The 15,514-nt window shown below is 38.4% G+C and overlaps 1 protein-coding gene across 1 annotated transcript in view; it reads right to left on the reverse strand.

Annotated features, from left to right (window-relative positions):
* Window positions 1-1,829: 1,829 nt before the first annotated feature.
* Window positions 1,830-15,514, reverse strand: part of cntnap3 (contactin associated protein family member 3) — a 192,631-nt gene continuing 178,946 nt past the window's right edge. The window contains exons 22-24 of the mRNA XM_066650672.1: window positions 11,948-12,166; window positions 10,496-10,567; window positions 1,830-5,784 (exon numbers count right to left, since the gene is read on the reverse strand). Of these exons, the coding sequence (XP_066506769.1) occupies window positions 5,588-5,784; window positions 10,496-10,567; window positions 11,948-12,166 (488 nt within the window). The 3' untranslated portion in view covers window positions 1,830-5,587. The remainder of the gene's footprint in view (window positions 5,785-10,495; window positions 10,568-11,947; window positions 12,167-15,514) is intronic.

Here is a 15,514-nt window from a genome sequence, read left to right on the forward strand (position 1 = left end):
AATGACCAAGTAACGTATAATGTATCCTCCTGATTTCAGATTTTGCAGTTGTCGTAAACATCTTTCCCAGATTTCTTTCAAGTACATATACTTTTTATGTAGTGAGGTTGAAAAGCCCATCTGCATTAAAAGACATCAATCTAAACTGGACCTGAGTTGTCTGGAGGGTTGGGAGTTCAATCCAATACCTCTGGCATGAGTTAGAGTGGGTTTTGTGATTCAGAACTAAACATCCAATATCAGTACCTGACCTCACTAAATCTCTGGTGGCTGAATACAGTCAAATAATCACAGCAATGTTCCAGCATCTAACCTCAAGCCTGTCCAGAAGAGAAATATCTGCCGAAAAAGGGCAAATACCATTGATTTCAGAAGAAATTTTTAGCTGCTGTTACAAGTAGCACCCGGTCTGTTATAAATACCCTCCATTTTGTGGCCAGTGATAGTCCTCACTCCTCCTGCCTGAACTGTTCACAAACACTAGGAGCTGCAAATGAAGTTTACATGCTTGGAAACAAAAGATGCATCTTTTTAAAACAACGTTTCAGAACTCTTGATTGTAAAATGTTGTGTGTCGTTCTTATTTACAAGGTTTTGATTCAGCAGCACCATGTGCTTTTTAGGAGCTTTGGCACCTAAAAATAGTTTTTCTTCTTACCCAGTTCAGGGTCGCGGTGGGTCCAGAGCCTACCTGCAATCACTGGGCGCAAGGCGGGAATAAACCCTGTAGGGGGTGCCAATCCTTTACAGGGCAACAAAAACACGGACACTTTTGAGTCGCCAAACCACCTACCAACGTGTGTTTTTGGACTGTGGGAGGAAACCGGAGGAAACCCACACGGACACAGTGAGAACACACCAACTCCTCACAGACAGTCACCTTGAGTAAACCCACGCGGACACAGGGAGAACACACCACACTCCTCACAGACAGTCACTCAGAGCAGGAATCAAACCCACAACCTCCAGGTCCCTGGAGCTGTGTGACTGCGACACTAACCTGCTGCGCCACCGTGCTTCCTAAAGATAGTTACATTCTCAAATCACAACTGCTGTAATTTTATTTATATCCCTTATTATATACTGCTCTCTTTCAGAACAAATTTCTCATTTCTCCAATGAGTCTATAAAAATCATATTTTAAACATGGCGTCTGTGTAGGAGGTCCGCTATATTGGAGCATTACAAAGCAAATCTCATTTGAATAAGAAATAAGGGATATCTAGTTGAGTAATGTTAGCTGTTTCTTGGTTTTAAATATTAGTACTATGTGGTGCAGCCGTGGCCTGGTGGTTAGGAAACTGGGCTTGTGACTGGAAGGTTGTGAGTTTGATCCCTTTGCGTGACCTTAACCCCAACTGCTCCCCAGGCACCGTGGCTAGCACTGCTCACTGCCCCCTAGTGGTCACTAGTGTGTGTGTAAATGTGTGTTTCACTGCACGGATTGGGTTAAATGCAGAGAACAAATTCCACTATGTGCATAAACATTGGCCAATAAAAGTAAATCTATTTAAATATTTTTAAATATTGCAGAGTATAATTCATGTTTACAGAACTGTTCTGAAATCAATCGGTTTGTCCCCTACCTCCTCCAAAAGTATAAAAAGTACACTTCCTGTAGTGCTGGGCTCAAAATAACAATGGCAGGGGCTTTGTTCTCCGCAACATAGTAGAGTGGAACAGTGATTTCAAAGCTGTAATTTTAAGCTATTAATACTACCTAGTGTTGCCTTAAAATGAGAGATTTAAACTAATAATGGACACTACATTCAGTTTTCCAAGTCTGAAAAAGATTTAAACTTAAATCTTATATTTAATTTACAGGAAAAATATCATATTTCAATCACATCTACAAGATTGGTCAGAAAATTGCAATTACATGTTTTCCCCAAAATGTTCAGCCCCACCTCCACCCTCCTCATTAACACACAAACAATTGTATTTTTTAAGAACCGCTATTTTTGGGCACAATTTTTACTCCGGTCATTCAGTCCGGACACAAATTGGAGCAGAACTGCCCCTGATTCGACAGAGCGGGGTCAAAGTCACATGAGTCATTATTTTTTTCCCTGTCATTCAATACCACCTCAACAGCAAACACCTGAATGGGGCTATAACTAAACAATCATTACATGTGTCATGATCCACCATACACTGAAAATTCCAGAGAGAAACAGAGTCTATGGGAGTAGTTAAAGGCTGTTGGAAATAACTTTTCTGCTTGGTTTGCTCTTGCTCGTCTCGATGGCTTTTCAGGCTGAAAATGACGGCATTCAGGGAACTGATGACTCTTATTCAGACAGCAAAATAAAGTCATGTATATTTCATGTGCTTTTGGGGGATTGTAATATACAGAAACGTATCGGTTGATTGGCATCTACATCCGGACACACTCAAACAAAACAGGGCCGTTTGGATGACTAGTTCTAAATGTTCTAATGTTGGAACGACACTATTATTCTAATGAATTAAGCCACAGGCTGTGAATTTCTTGTGCTTAACTTTCCCTCTCTTTACTCGAGCAGCCAGAAGAATGGAGCAGGTTCATGTATTAAACTTTACCAACACTTCCTATGAGTCCTGTATTCATAAGGTTTTATAAGGCAATAACATTTGGCATAATTGCTCTTACATAGTTATATTTACATGTTCAACACTTCATAAAGTCAAGCTCCATAAGGCATTATAAGGTATTATATAAACTACACATACTGTCTTTTTATACCCGGTATAACTGTCCTAAAGCAGTAACACAAGACTATATGGCATCATAAATTCAGGTTCTATATGCTCATCAACAGATAAAATATATGCTATAGCTCCGTAAAGTGATACATGTTTCAGAAACGGCATTCAGTTCTAACAGGTCTAAGTTATGACTTTGTATAATTTACTCTAAAGCCTTCAGTACTGCACATGCCTTATAAATGCATCGTATAATGGGTTATGAAACCTGATATTATAAAGTAATTCATTTCTGTAGCTTGTGCCAGGCATTGATAATTATAATCAATGCCATATTCTGACTTGCATAAAGACTTACATAAATCATTTGTATGATAAAGTAAATACAGGGCTCATATGAAGTGTTACTAAATCCTCCAGGGCCTGGATCAAAGAAATCTAGAATAAGTTAGTGCTCAGTTAAACATTTCTACACTTTAACAGCTAAGAAATGTAAGGTTTGTGAGAATGTGGTGCGAGAAACTACTGCCATGAGGAATTTTTCAGAACTTCAAACATTCACCTTTTACACATCTGGGACATTTTTGTGCAATAAACAAGTGCGGGGACGTGCTGACATTTCCAATAATATTAAAATGGCTTGTTATTTATTACAGCAGCATCCTTTCTCCCTCACACTTTATCTCTCGAATTGTGCATAACCCTGCCACTCAAGAGCAGTGGATATTCAAAATGGATTCATATGAAAATCATCCAAAAATAAAAACCTCAGACCAAACAAAACCAAAACAAAAAACAGAATGCATCTGCTCTGGGTGAAAGTAACAACATTTTAGCATCATGTATTTCCTTCACTCGTGTACTCAGCTTTTTATGAGAGTCTTTTCAGCCTTTTCTTTCAGAGCCGGGCTCTTCGGAGGTGGCTTGTGCTGGTATTTGACGGCATTAAGGAGCAATCACGATTTATTTTTATCCGGGGAAAACGCAGAGAAAGCACTGAGGAGCACTTGGAATGTTTGCAGAGACGTACGCTCCCTTCGGTCTAATGGAGATTAAGAGTGGGCAAAAGAAACACAGTTCAGAGCCTGCTGTGTACACAGTTAAACTCACCTTCCCAACTCCAAAAGCGAACAAACAAAAGGGAGATGCACAAGTATCAAAGGACTTGCTTTTTTTGATGTTCAAGAGGACTTGTTTTTCTTAAAAAAAAAAAAAAATGACAGATATATACTTCAAGTTCCAAAGGAATGCTTACTGAGAGCATCAGAGTCCAAAACACTGTAGTTTACACTGCAAAAAGATCTCTAATTAAGTGAAATCATCTAAAATCTAGTCAATATATTTAACACTTGGTGTCTTTTTGAGACAAATTTGACCAGATTGCTTCATCCTACTCTGAGAGTGTTTTTGAAACAGACCTATTCCAGTGGCAGAAGGTTTGAGAAGATTTACAGATAGAATCACTTAATTGGCCACTGTGATTGAACACACGATATTTTCTCTGCATTTAACCCAATCCGTGCAGTGAAACACACATTTACACACGTACTAGTAAACACCAGGTGGCAGTGAGCACACATGCCCGGATGCTGCTTACTTTGAGAACAAATGCAGTTCTACAGAAATATTTAACTAATACAGGTTGATTTGCTGATTTTAAACAAACATTAGCTCATAAGGTGATTATTTATTGGTGAAATGGGCATGAGATAAAGGCTCAAATGATTATGTATTCCCTGAACTAACCAGTTTATATCCCATAAAGCAGGTCTCCCACATGGAGGTGGCCATGTTTTACAATCGTGTAGTACATCCAGGTCCCTAGGTGTCAGCGTAATGGTTGTTTCATAATGTGAAGAAGAATCAACTGCTGTTTACTGGCAATGGGAAAAGATTTCTTATGAAATCACTCAAAACAAACGATGAAACACATCCAAAAAACAACTATAAAATGGAATATCTTTACAACAATCATAAAATCACTACGATTAAATATATTGACTATATTGACTAATGATTTCACCTGCTAAAGTAGCATGTTTTGCAGTGTAGTGATAAACCTCGTGTACAAAACACAAAACGCCATAATTTCACATACATTCCAGGCACCACTTGGACACATTTACTTCAGCCGAGTTATACGACGTTGAGTCTTTAAAGTTCTAGATGTTAGTCGGCGGATCGCTTGGTTAGAACGCAGTACTGGATAACGTCTCTGAAAAGGCGAAATAAGAAGGTAACCATTACAAAGGTATTATTTCAACATGTACATTTCAAAAGAATATTTACACTCAATGATCATTATACACACCTTAGAAACACTGCTATTAGAGCCAGAGTATTTTCACTCAAGTGACATCGTCTTAAATCTGGTCAATATTCCCAACATATATCCTCACTGTAAGAATATCATGAGAATATTTAACCTGTTTCTAGAGTTGTTCATTTTGTTAGTTTTGAGTGGTTTTATCTAGAGAATGTGTCTCGTTCCATTGGCAGATCATTTGATTTAATGTTTGAAAGACGCTAAATGGCCTGCCAATGGAATAGTAATAAAAATCATGTAAAACAAGTGAAAAAAACCCTAAAAAGTCATAATGAGAAATATGATATATATATTAACTAGATTTAAGACATTTTCACTTAATAACATCACATTACGCAGTGTTGGACTTTTAAGCCTATGTACAAAAAAGGAACAAGGGATGGAAAGAGGGACAGGGACTGACAGAGACAGCTCACTCGTCCTCTTCGCGTCTTGATTTCCACCATGGAAAGTTTCCAAGGTTTTTTCTGCATAACGCCCCATGAATGTTAAAGTCTAGGCTTGGCGAGGCATTTGTGTCCTCTGCTTTGCTTTACTGGATTAGTCCGAGGTTTGGGGCGACTGGGGGAGGCTTCATCATATGAAGTACTCTTTCTGGGTGTCGTTAATTATGCTCTGGGAGTTGGGCTCAGTGTTGAAAGGCGTCTCGGGACTGTCTTCCGCTTTGGTTCCTTTGGGCTCCTGTGTGGGACATGTCTCTTTCCGTCTGTAGAGGAACCTTGCCATCACCGCCAGAGCGGCCAGGATCACGAATATCACCACAGCGATTACGCCTGTAAATATGGAACAAAATGTTCAACATTAATCACCGCTTTATGCAACTGTGGAGAAAATGCCAAATGCCAAGGAACAGCAGGACAAGCATATCTAGCAGTACATATAATACATATATATTAATACAGCTGCTCTGGGTCCAACAAATGATAGCTTGGCAAGTGAAATCCCCTTAAATCTAGTGAACATACATTTGCCAATTCAGACTACAGCATTAAATCCACCTACTCACATTTAAAGAGTGCTTCAGTGGGCTCAGTTTTTAAAATGAGGGCAGACAATTAGAACTTATTTGTTTTACATGTCAGTCTTAGAGGAAGAGTAACAAAAATCCAATTGAAAACAACAAAGTAAACAACTAGCTGTTAACTAACTTTACATTTTTTAATTACATCATTTAGATGTTATATCTTAAAATAGGTGAAATGATCTGCCAATAAATCAAACCCTTTCACTTAATTAACTAACTGAAATCAGCTAAATAATACCTAAAAATATATCTGAATCTTTACTCATACCACTCTCTTAAAATGAGTAATGTTATATATTTTAAACAAGATTTCAAATCAGTTCACCTGCCAAGATTATGCTGCAGTGCCAAAACGCCATATGTGTGCATCTTGGATATTTTATGAACCCAGTAAGATAATGTTTATAGTGTGTGGTGTAAAGCTGAAACTGTTTAGAAAGATTTTTTTATTAAAAACCATAAAACATACTCTCGCTTCAACTGATAGCATTTCTTTCCGTGATGGTGCCACTCTTCCATTGTTTGTGAAGGTGCTATGGCTGCATCATTTGTTTTGCATCCATAATCTATGCGATCAATGCAATGAGAGCCCATCTGATATCTTTAAACTCATTTTCAAGTCAGTGTGAAATAACACACCCAGGGAAGACACATTAAGCCAATCTTTTAAACATAAGGTGCTCATAATGTGGAAACTGTAGAAAATTGTATTTGCCTTTTTGGATAATAGAGTTTTATACAGTACATAAAAAGCGATAACAAAACACTGGTATATTATTGTAGTTCTTACAGTCCATATATTGAAAATAAGCTGTAAAAACTGCTTGTATTGAATTCATAGTTTCTGTAATGTCACAAAACCAAACTCATATACATGTATCTGCCAATTCAGTCTACAGTAGTTTAGCTCCACGAGTTCACACTGTTTACTGGTTTGTTCCTCAGGACTGGCAAAAAAAGTGGAGTGAGTGTGGTGAAGGAACAATGCTTTTTCCCCCTTCAACACACATGGCTGATATGCCCTTGGGCAAGGCACCTAAGTGCACAATCCCAAGTGCTCTTTAGGGGCCAATGTGGTTGCACGCTGTGTGTATTCTCACTGCCCCTACCATCTGTATGGAAATGTTTGTTTGTATATTTAAAATTTAAGTAAAGAGTGAGTTCAAATTAATAGCAGGTTATGTTTCAGGAATGTCAAATTCATTTAATTTCAGATTCCAAATAAAGCTATGTAGCACCTTGATAAAAGTCTTTGTACCTATTATCTGTCAAACCTCAGCAAACAAAGCTGAAGCCGCTAGTCATTCTTTTCTACAAAATGAACACAAAATTGAAATAACTGAATTTAAACATTAATCATTTAATTTAAGTGTAAATCAAAGTTAAAATAGCTTTATCTTATCTGATCTCACATACAAATTAAAAAATAAAAATAAATATATCAAAGTGAATGTTAAAGTACCTGGCTGTTTTTCTTATCAAGAAATATGCTTAATTAGGCTAAAGGCTAAATAATAACAACATCAAATCTAACTCCTAGTTATCTTTATCGCATTGGCTCAGCTTACAAAGCTAGCGCTCATCGTTTTCATTCATTTTCATTTTCATCTCATTAGCACTGAACTTACACTGGGTTTAAATAGATGTGCTTTTTTATCTTACTGTTGATAGCTGCTAACTGCTCTAGAAATGTACAATTTTTCCAAAATTTCTGTGAGCAAATTAGAGGTTGATCACCTTAAATTTCAGCCTGACATTTCCAAGTGATTACCAGTGAAATAACAGTGAGTTTAAAGAAATGATGGGAGCGATTTTTTCTGTCTTCCTGTTAATAGCTTAATTGCTTTGGTGCAGTTGCTTAGATTAGCGCATTAGCTGAGTGTAAACAATTCAGGCAATCAGATTCATTTAAATTCAAATTGTTTTTTTACACTTAAAAATGGTACAAAACAATCAAGTGGTACATGTACCGGCACTGAGGGGATAGCTTCATGTCTTTTTAGCCTTAGTTAATATAACTGTCCATTACTTCATTGCGGTTATAGTTTTAAAACTACACTGACTTCATACATACAATAGGCTCATTATAAATATATTCTAACTGTAAAACTTCATCTAGTTACAATGACAACTTCAGTTAACAGAGCAATAAGTCATTTTTACCACCAGAGAACAGCACAGAATATTAATGAATTCTGAATATGCATGAACAAAGTGTTATTTATTAATCTTACTTGTTTTCCATAAAGCACTCTTAATATGATTGATAGATAAATAAAAACAAAAATAAATAAATAAATAAATAAATAAATACATTAATTAATTGTTTAGTCCCTGAATGAACCAGTTTATGCTTCTTTGAGTGGGCTTCCCAGATAGGGGCAGCCATGTTTAAAATAGCACATAGTTCAGCATATAATCCCTGATGCATCCAGGTCGCTAGGTGTCAGTATAATGCCTTTTATAAAATGTGAACAAGAATCACTGGAGAAAAATGACTGATTGCTCCTTAATCTTATCATAACTAAGATATTACAGAGGCTCCCATCTCAATATATTCTAAATTCTGTCCTATCATTAGTATAAACCCCACTTGTGTCCTAACCCCGCTTCTGCTTCTAACATTAGCTGTTCTTCTGAAAAGAGAACAATATTGTTGTAATGCAACAGTGAGCAGCAGTATCTGTTCACAATAACGAGCGTAATGATGTTACATTGCTCCATATTGAAAAATGGTGGCAAAGTGATTTGTTTTTTGTTTTTTAACACAGTGGTTTCAAATATCGAGGACACTTTAGACACATCCTCCCAATTCTCTCTCATTACCTGTTTGGGTGAACGTCAATGAAAACTCAGCCAATAAAATACACTGTAAGCGATGTATAATGAGGCAACAGAGCTCAATTTGTGTCTGTTTATGGAGGAATAACAAGACTAAAACTTTGGGAAATGAAAGCTGAAAGTAGCGAGTGATGCTCTGTTAAACAACAGAGGCGCTGTCACACCCTTAACTTTTTTTCACACTTCCAGTTCGGTGCATTAAAGTTTTGTATTTACATAGGTAGCTCTCTAATGAGGTAACTTACATTTATTTTTATTATTTTGTTTTTAAGTTTTGGTACTGTTTACATTGCCTACTGCTTATCAGCAAAAATAACACTTGATTTTTGACATGGATTGGGTAGTTTATCATTTCCTATAATGAGATAAGATTCTGTAAGATAACATTTATTTAATCAATTTAAATAGGATTTTTTTTTTGCTTACAATATTCAAAATATTATCTTGAACTTGTTAAATCTTGTTCGGAATAGTATTCTTTGAAACTCCTGTAATATAGCTGCAGGCTTCTGATTTAATTTCCTATTTGAATGCATTTTAAATGCATTTTGAAAGATACAAATAAGTAGTTTCTCTTTGGTTAAAAACCTACTGAAATTAAACAAGTGCAATTCCTGGCTACTGGTGTTCCTCTGAGGATACATTAACCTTACTGTGCCTTTATAAACACAAATATATCTGGAAAAATATCTTGTTTCTGGCAGTGTAGTGACCTGATAAATATTTCAAACTCTCTCCTAGTCAAAGTGAGCTAAGTAACCGATACAATTAAACGTCTGACTCATCCATTCCATCATAAACACAAATCTCTGAGCTTAGAACCAACCTAATTTGCCTTGGATCACTTTTTCTCTTCTGTCACTGGAAGACATTTGCAAAAATATTTCTCTCCTTTGTATTCAGCTAAGCATGGTACATTTAATTATGGTGGCTAAAAGAAATGTCTAATTGAAGCGGCGGAATACATCCAGACTCAATTTAATGCCACATTACGGTGCTTCTAAAACAGGACACCATTTGAAGATAGTGGTAAAACTTCTATAATCGGCAAATAATTTCTTTAAACGTTTAATTAGTTTGGGTGTCCTTTGTGAATTCCTTTCTATTTACAGATAACTTTGGACAACTTTTCATATTCAGCCAGCATAAAAGCTGGAATTAAACAGCCATTAATTGAAGTCAGTGTGATGTCTCAGTGTTTTTATGATTACCTTTTTCTTAAAAAAAAAAAAGAAAATAAATAAATAAATAAAGGTCTCGTCTTCACAATCTTTCAGGTAGCATTAGAGAGGCTTGGTCCAAGTCTGACACCTGGAAATTGTTAAGCCTAAATGATAACGCTGTTCCTTTATGAATCATGTGCCTCGTAAGCCTTATAAGAGTGATTCATCAAAGCTTAGAATCAGCAAAGACCCACAGTTCTGGAATGAGTCCTAGAACGAGAGGTGCAGCAAAAGTATAGAGACGTACAAGTGCACCGACACTGCAGAAAACAAACAAAATCAAACAACAGTGACAGAGATGAACCAATGAAACAAGGCTGGACGCCAGCTTCCGTGGAGGCATGGTCATTTTCTCATCAAATCAAAGTGAGCAAAGTGGACTGGGATCACCGTTACCTCCAATCAAAGCTGAGTCACTGCTGATTGCATTGACTACTGGCTCGCCTGTACCTACAGTACCGAAATGATCTACAGCAGGAAGAAGAGAAGAGAAAACAGAAAACAGAGGCATCAGCATGATTCAAAACACTCATCATTCCCAGGACATGGCTCATTGAAGAGTACATCTCCAGCCCATGAGAAGGCACTAAAGCGCGAAAGTAGAAATGGAGAGAGAGAGAGAGAGAGAGGCAGAAGAAAGATTATGCAAATGAAATTCTCTCTCATGCAGATTAATAAACTGATTGGCCACATTTGAATCATTATGCTGCTAATTTAATTAGGGGATGTGGATGTATTCACCGAGCCATTGATAACGTTTTTTTTTTTTCTTTTTTGTGAAAATGAGACTTTCAGGAAGGCAAACAAGTCTATAAAAGAGATATGAAACTCACCTGTGTGTGATAAATTTTGAATAATCATAGAAGCTTCATGCATTCCTGAATTCTAGAAGATCAGTGGAAATTGTAACTTTAAAAAATTAATGAAAGATAGAAAAAGTATATATAAACAAGCTGTCCCTTACCCCAGTTACATATATATATATAGCTTTCACACATTTAGGGCACAGTGGGAGATTTTTCACAGCTGGAAATATTCTGCATGCTTTTGGCATGGGGCGGTGCCTGTGCAGTAGATACGGTGTGATCTTCCGGAACATTCTAGGCCCTATTCACACGTGTGCTGACCCGGACATTACCTTCAAGTTATAGAACGCAAGAAGGATAAAGTTCAGTTAATATCCGGGACAAATTTTACAGATGTTTGTGTTCATATTTAGAGCTCCTTCGGGTCTTGAAACAATTCTGTTATTGTAGATGTGCTAAAGACTATATTACGTCCCCAATTCTTCTCCAAGGGTGTTATTTTGATGGTTTGTTGTTTATTTTTTATAATTAATCAGTATATTTTTATATTTCTCAATAATCAACATTTGGGTTTAAAGAATTAAAGTCATTTTCTCTAATTATATTTCCTTCATGATATAAAAAGCCATTTTACTGACACCTAGTCGCCTGGATGTGTGTGGGATTATGCACTAAACCTATGTTAAACATGGCCTCCCCATGTAAAGAGTAACACACTCTTTGGAGCATAAACTGGTTCATTCAGGGACGACTAAACAATCTGTGTCTGGTTCTCATGGCAGGTTTTAGTGGGTTATAAGCTTCGGTTGCTAAAGGAGCTTACTAAAGTAGCACCAGACTTATTAGTATGGACAGTAGTCATTTCTTCAAGATGGCTGCTTGTGTTGTGTTTGTGTTTACAAATAAACAATGATTCACTATTGTATTTACATCTGGGGTGAGGGAGAGCTGTGTAAATCTGTGTATTTTTTTTGCTGAACTAAGGCAGAGGCAGTGTGGAGAATGCTTGGCTCTGTAACCAGTGTGAATTTGCCAGGCTTACCCGAGAGAGAGTGGGTGGTCTCTGCGGCATAGGGGCTGGAAGATGATGAGGATCCGCAGTTGGATTCCGTCAGCGAGCCTGTGACAACCACAGGACTGGTGTCTGGATATAGCAGCGCTGCCTTCAGAGGAGCTACGGAGTTAAACTGGACGACTGACAGGCAGCCGGTGAAGCCCAGAGAATTCAGTCGGGCTATCTCTGGATCCATCTCTTCTGATTCTTTACACAGAGACGAAGAAAGAAAGAGAAACAGCGAGAGATAGAAACAGATAATTAAATATTATTGACAGACAAATCAACAGAATACAAGACCAATTTAAGATCATCATGATATCAGCCTTCACACGGTCACTGGAGGTGGTAGATTGCAAGTTAGTCACTGAGTTGTACAATGCAATAAATGGTTTGCGCGCTGGCCAAAAGCAGACACACTTATTGTTACAATATTAGATTAATACAGTGTTGGGAGTCTTGTCCAAGGGCTCTCATTAGTGTAGTTATATACTGCTTTTTTGTCATTGCAATAAACCCATTCAGTAAACACACGTTAGTGCACTAGAGGCAGTGAACACAAACACCGGGAGCATTAGGCCCAATTGGGGGTTAGGCGGCCTTTGATATTGAGGGAGGAAACAGCATTGTTCCTTTACTCCCCTGCCCCATTTCCCTGTCAAATGAGGGGATGGAACCTATGACCTTCCAGCCCCAAGCCTGCTTTTCTGACCTTCAGGCCATAGCTGCCCCATGGAGTCTTTAATTTCATCTCTCATTGTTTTGGTTTTCTGTTACCAATCCCACAATATAAAATTACAGAGAATGACACAGGCACATAACAAAAATATAAAACCAGACACTAAAAAAATGACACAGCACTACCTGCTGCTATGTCGGGACTCCTGGAATAGACTCTTAAAACAAACAAAGCTCTGAATCATTTCTAAGTGAACTCTTTGATCTGATCTGAACCTGCTGTTAACAGTGGATTAACCATGACTCTTTCCTGACTTTATTCGTTTAGCTGTGGCTGTGCCACTGTCCTGGTTAAAACAGACACTGGATTTGTGAACAGTGAACATGGCTTGAGCAAAGCCCCAGAAACTGTGATGCAGATGAAGTGTGGAAATCAATCCAAATCCTAGAAACAATTGGCATATTATTTAAAAATATATGTTTACAAAGATTTTTTTTTCCCAGGAAGGGGGAAACTGCCTCACCAACCCCTCTGTGATTTCCACCCCCTGCCCTACAATGCTGGAACATTTCTGTGAGGATTTGACTGAATGTAGCTCTTAGTTTCGGTTCACTGACCCAGTTCCAACTGATCTCTACAATATTGAATGGTGCTCCAGACTTGCACTGTTTCACAGCCCAATGTCTGTGGGGTTTATACCCCTCAAACCAACAGTTGGCATTAGACGTTGGGACCTTAGGCTCATGTGCAGAGGCTGCACTGCTTATGCTCAGGTTTTATTCATATTCTGTAGAGATTCTACAAGCTGTAAGTTTGTGTCTGCAATGGGGACACTCTATGAACCCTGTGACACCATTATGTTGTGAACTGCCACATATTATTTTTTCCATGCCTGCTGTTAACTAATGTGGTTAAATCTGAATGCTCAATGCCAGCAGCTGGACGTCTAGCTCAGGGCTGGACTCTGTATGAGCCAGTTCTCCTGCGGTGAGTATGTGTTGCTCATTTTCACCTTCATCACATGAACTGAAATAGCTTGCATTGTGTGACTAAACAGCCTTTACCTCTGCCTATCGCCCCGGAGAGAGAGTGCAAAGCTTTTAAAACCCAACACATCGAATTTTAAAGCCATTTTGTGTGACTCTGCTTTGCTGTGTACAAATGTTTATTCTTGAAGGATTCCTTTCAGGTGCCTCCAGGCTAAAGAGAAATGTCTTTCCCCATCATGTGCCATTATCCAACTGTTATTATGTAGCTTACCAAAAATGATAGTGTAAAGAAAAAAACAAATAGAGCTTCAGATCGTGTAGCTTGATGTTATGGACTATTGGCTCTTGCTGCTTATGACTCTGAATGGAATAACCTCACCTTCAACCATGTTTTTTTTTACAGCAAAGCCAGGGAGTGGCACTTTGTTGTTCTAAAAGCACAGGATGCATGCTTCATGCTGATATCCAGGTTGTGACGGGGACATGGTCAATGTTAATGTGAAATCAGCATAAACACCTATACATCCGAAAGTATTTAGACCATCCTTTCTCTGACATCAGCTACTTTTAAGCTGCACCAAGATATACACATCACAGTATAATCTGCTTAGAATAGCATGCTCTGGACAGTTTGCCATGGAGTCTAAAGTCACCATGCCCAATGTCAAGTGAGGGCTAGAAGGGTTTTAAAGCATCTTAAAGCATGGTTCGTAGTAAATACGTAAATGAACCACTGGAAAAATGACGAAACTTCTACAGTCCATGTGGTGAAGCAAATGTGTTGTGGGGTCGGACCAAAGAGAATCTGCTTCTCTCAGAACACGTCAGAACTGCTTTTTAACAGATATTTTGGAATGTAACTTCAAAAGACCACTGTCAGTGGTCATAAACTGCACTAATAAAAGATCACATATATTAAACAGGTGGTGCAGCAGGTAGTGTCACAGTCACACAGCTCCAGGGACCTGGCGGTTGTGGCTTCAAGTCCTGCTCTGGGTGACCCTCTGTGTTCTCCCTGTGTCCGTGTGGGTGTCCTCTGGGTGCTCTGGTTTCCTCCCACTGTCCAAAAACATACACTGGTAGGTGGATTGGTGACTCAAGCAAAAGTGTCCATAGGTGTAAGTGTGTGTCGCTCTGTGAAGGACTGGCGCCCCCTCCAGGGTGTGTTTCTGGGTAGGCTCCAGACTCACACACTCACAGCTGTGGACACTTTTGAGTCACCAATCTACCTACCAACAAGCTTTTTGGGACAGTGGGAGGAAACAGGAGCACCCGGAGGAAACCCATGCCGACACTGGGAGAACACACCAAACTCCTCACAGACAGCCATGGAGTGGGGCCTGTATTATGAATGGAAAAGAGTGAATTTAATTCAGCCATAGGAACATCAGGGAGGTCAGGCGCTAATGATGAATGATTAGTTCTGGATCACAAACATCTCTTCAACTCTTCCTAATGACACTGGATGGTGCTCCATCACTCCAGAGAGATTCACTGTCCTACAGCCCAATCCTTTTGGTGTTTTATACCCCTACAGCGGGTACATAACATTAAGCATTGTGACTTAGGCTCATTTGCAGCTGAATAATGTGCCAATATTTTTTATGCTTTCATTGGAGATTTTACCAGCTGCGTTTGAATAATTGAACATCTGTACACTGCACCACAATAGGTGCGGATTAAATGGGGCTGATAAAATGTTGGACATGGTGTGTGTAAGCATGCACATCAAACTTTGATTTAAAAAATGTGAGCTTTCCTGCAGCACCCTCAGAACCCTACGTCTTGGATTTCTATTAATAAAGCAAGTAGGAGGGCTGATGTTGGATCAGACTCCTCTTTTTATAGGAAAACCGGACCTAAATCAGCTGCTACTCTGACACTTCT

This window comes from Hoplias malabaricus, chromosome 18 (genome assembly GCF_029633855.1).
Source record: "Hoplias malabaricus isolate fHopMal1 chromosome 18, fHopMal1.hap1, whole genome shotgun sequence".
Taxonomy (NCBI): domain Eukaryota; kingdom Metazoa; phylum Chordata; class Actinopteri; order Characiformes; family Erythrinidae; genus Hoplias; species Hoplias malabaricus.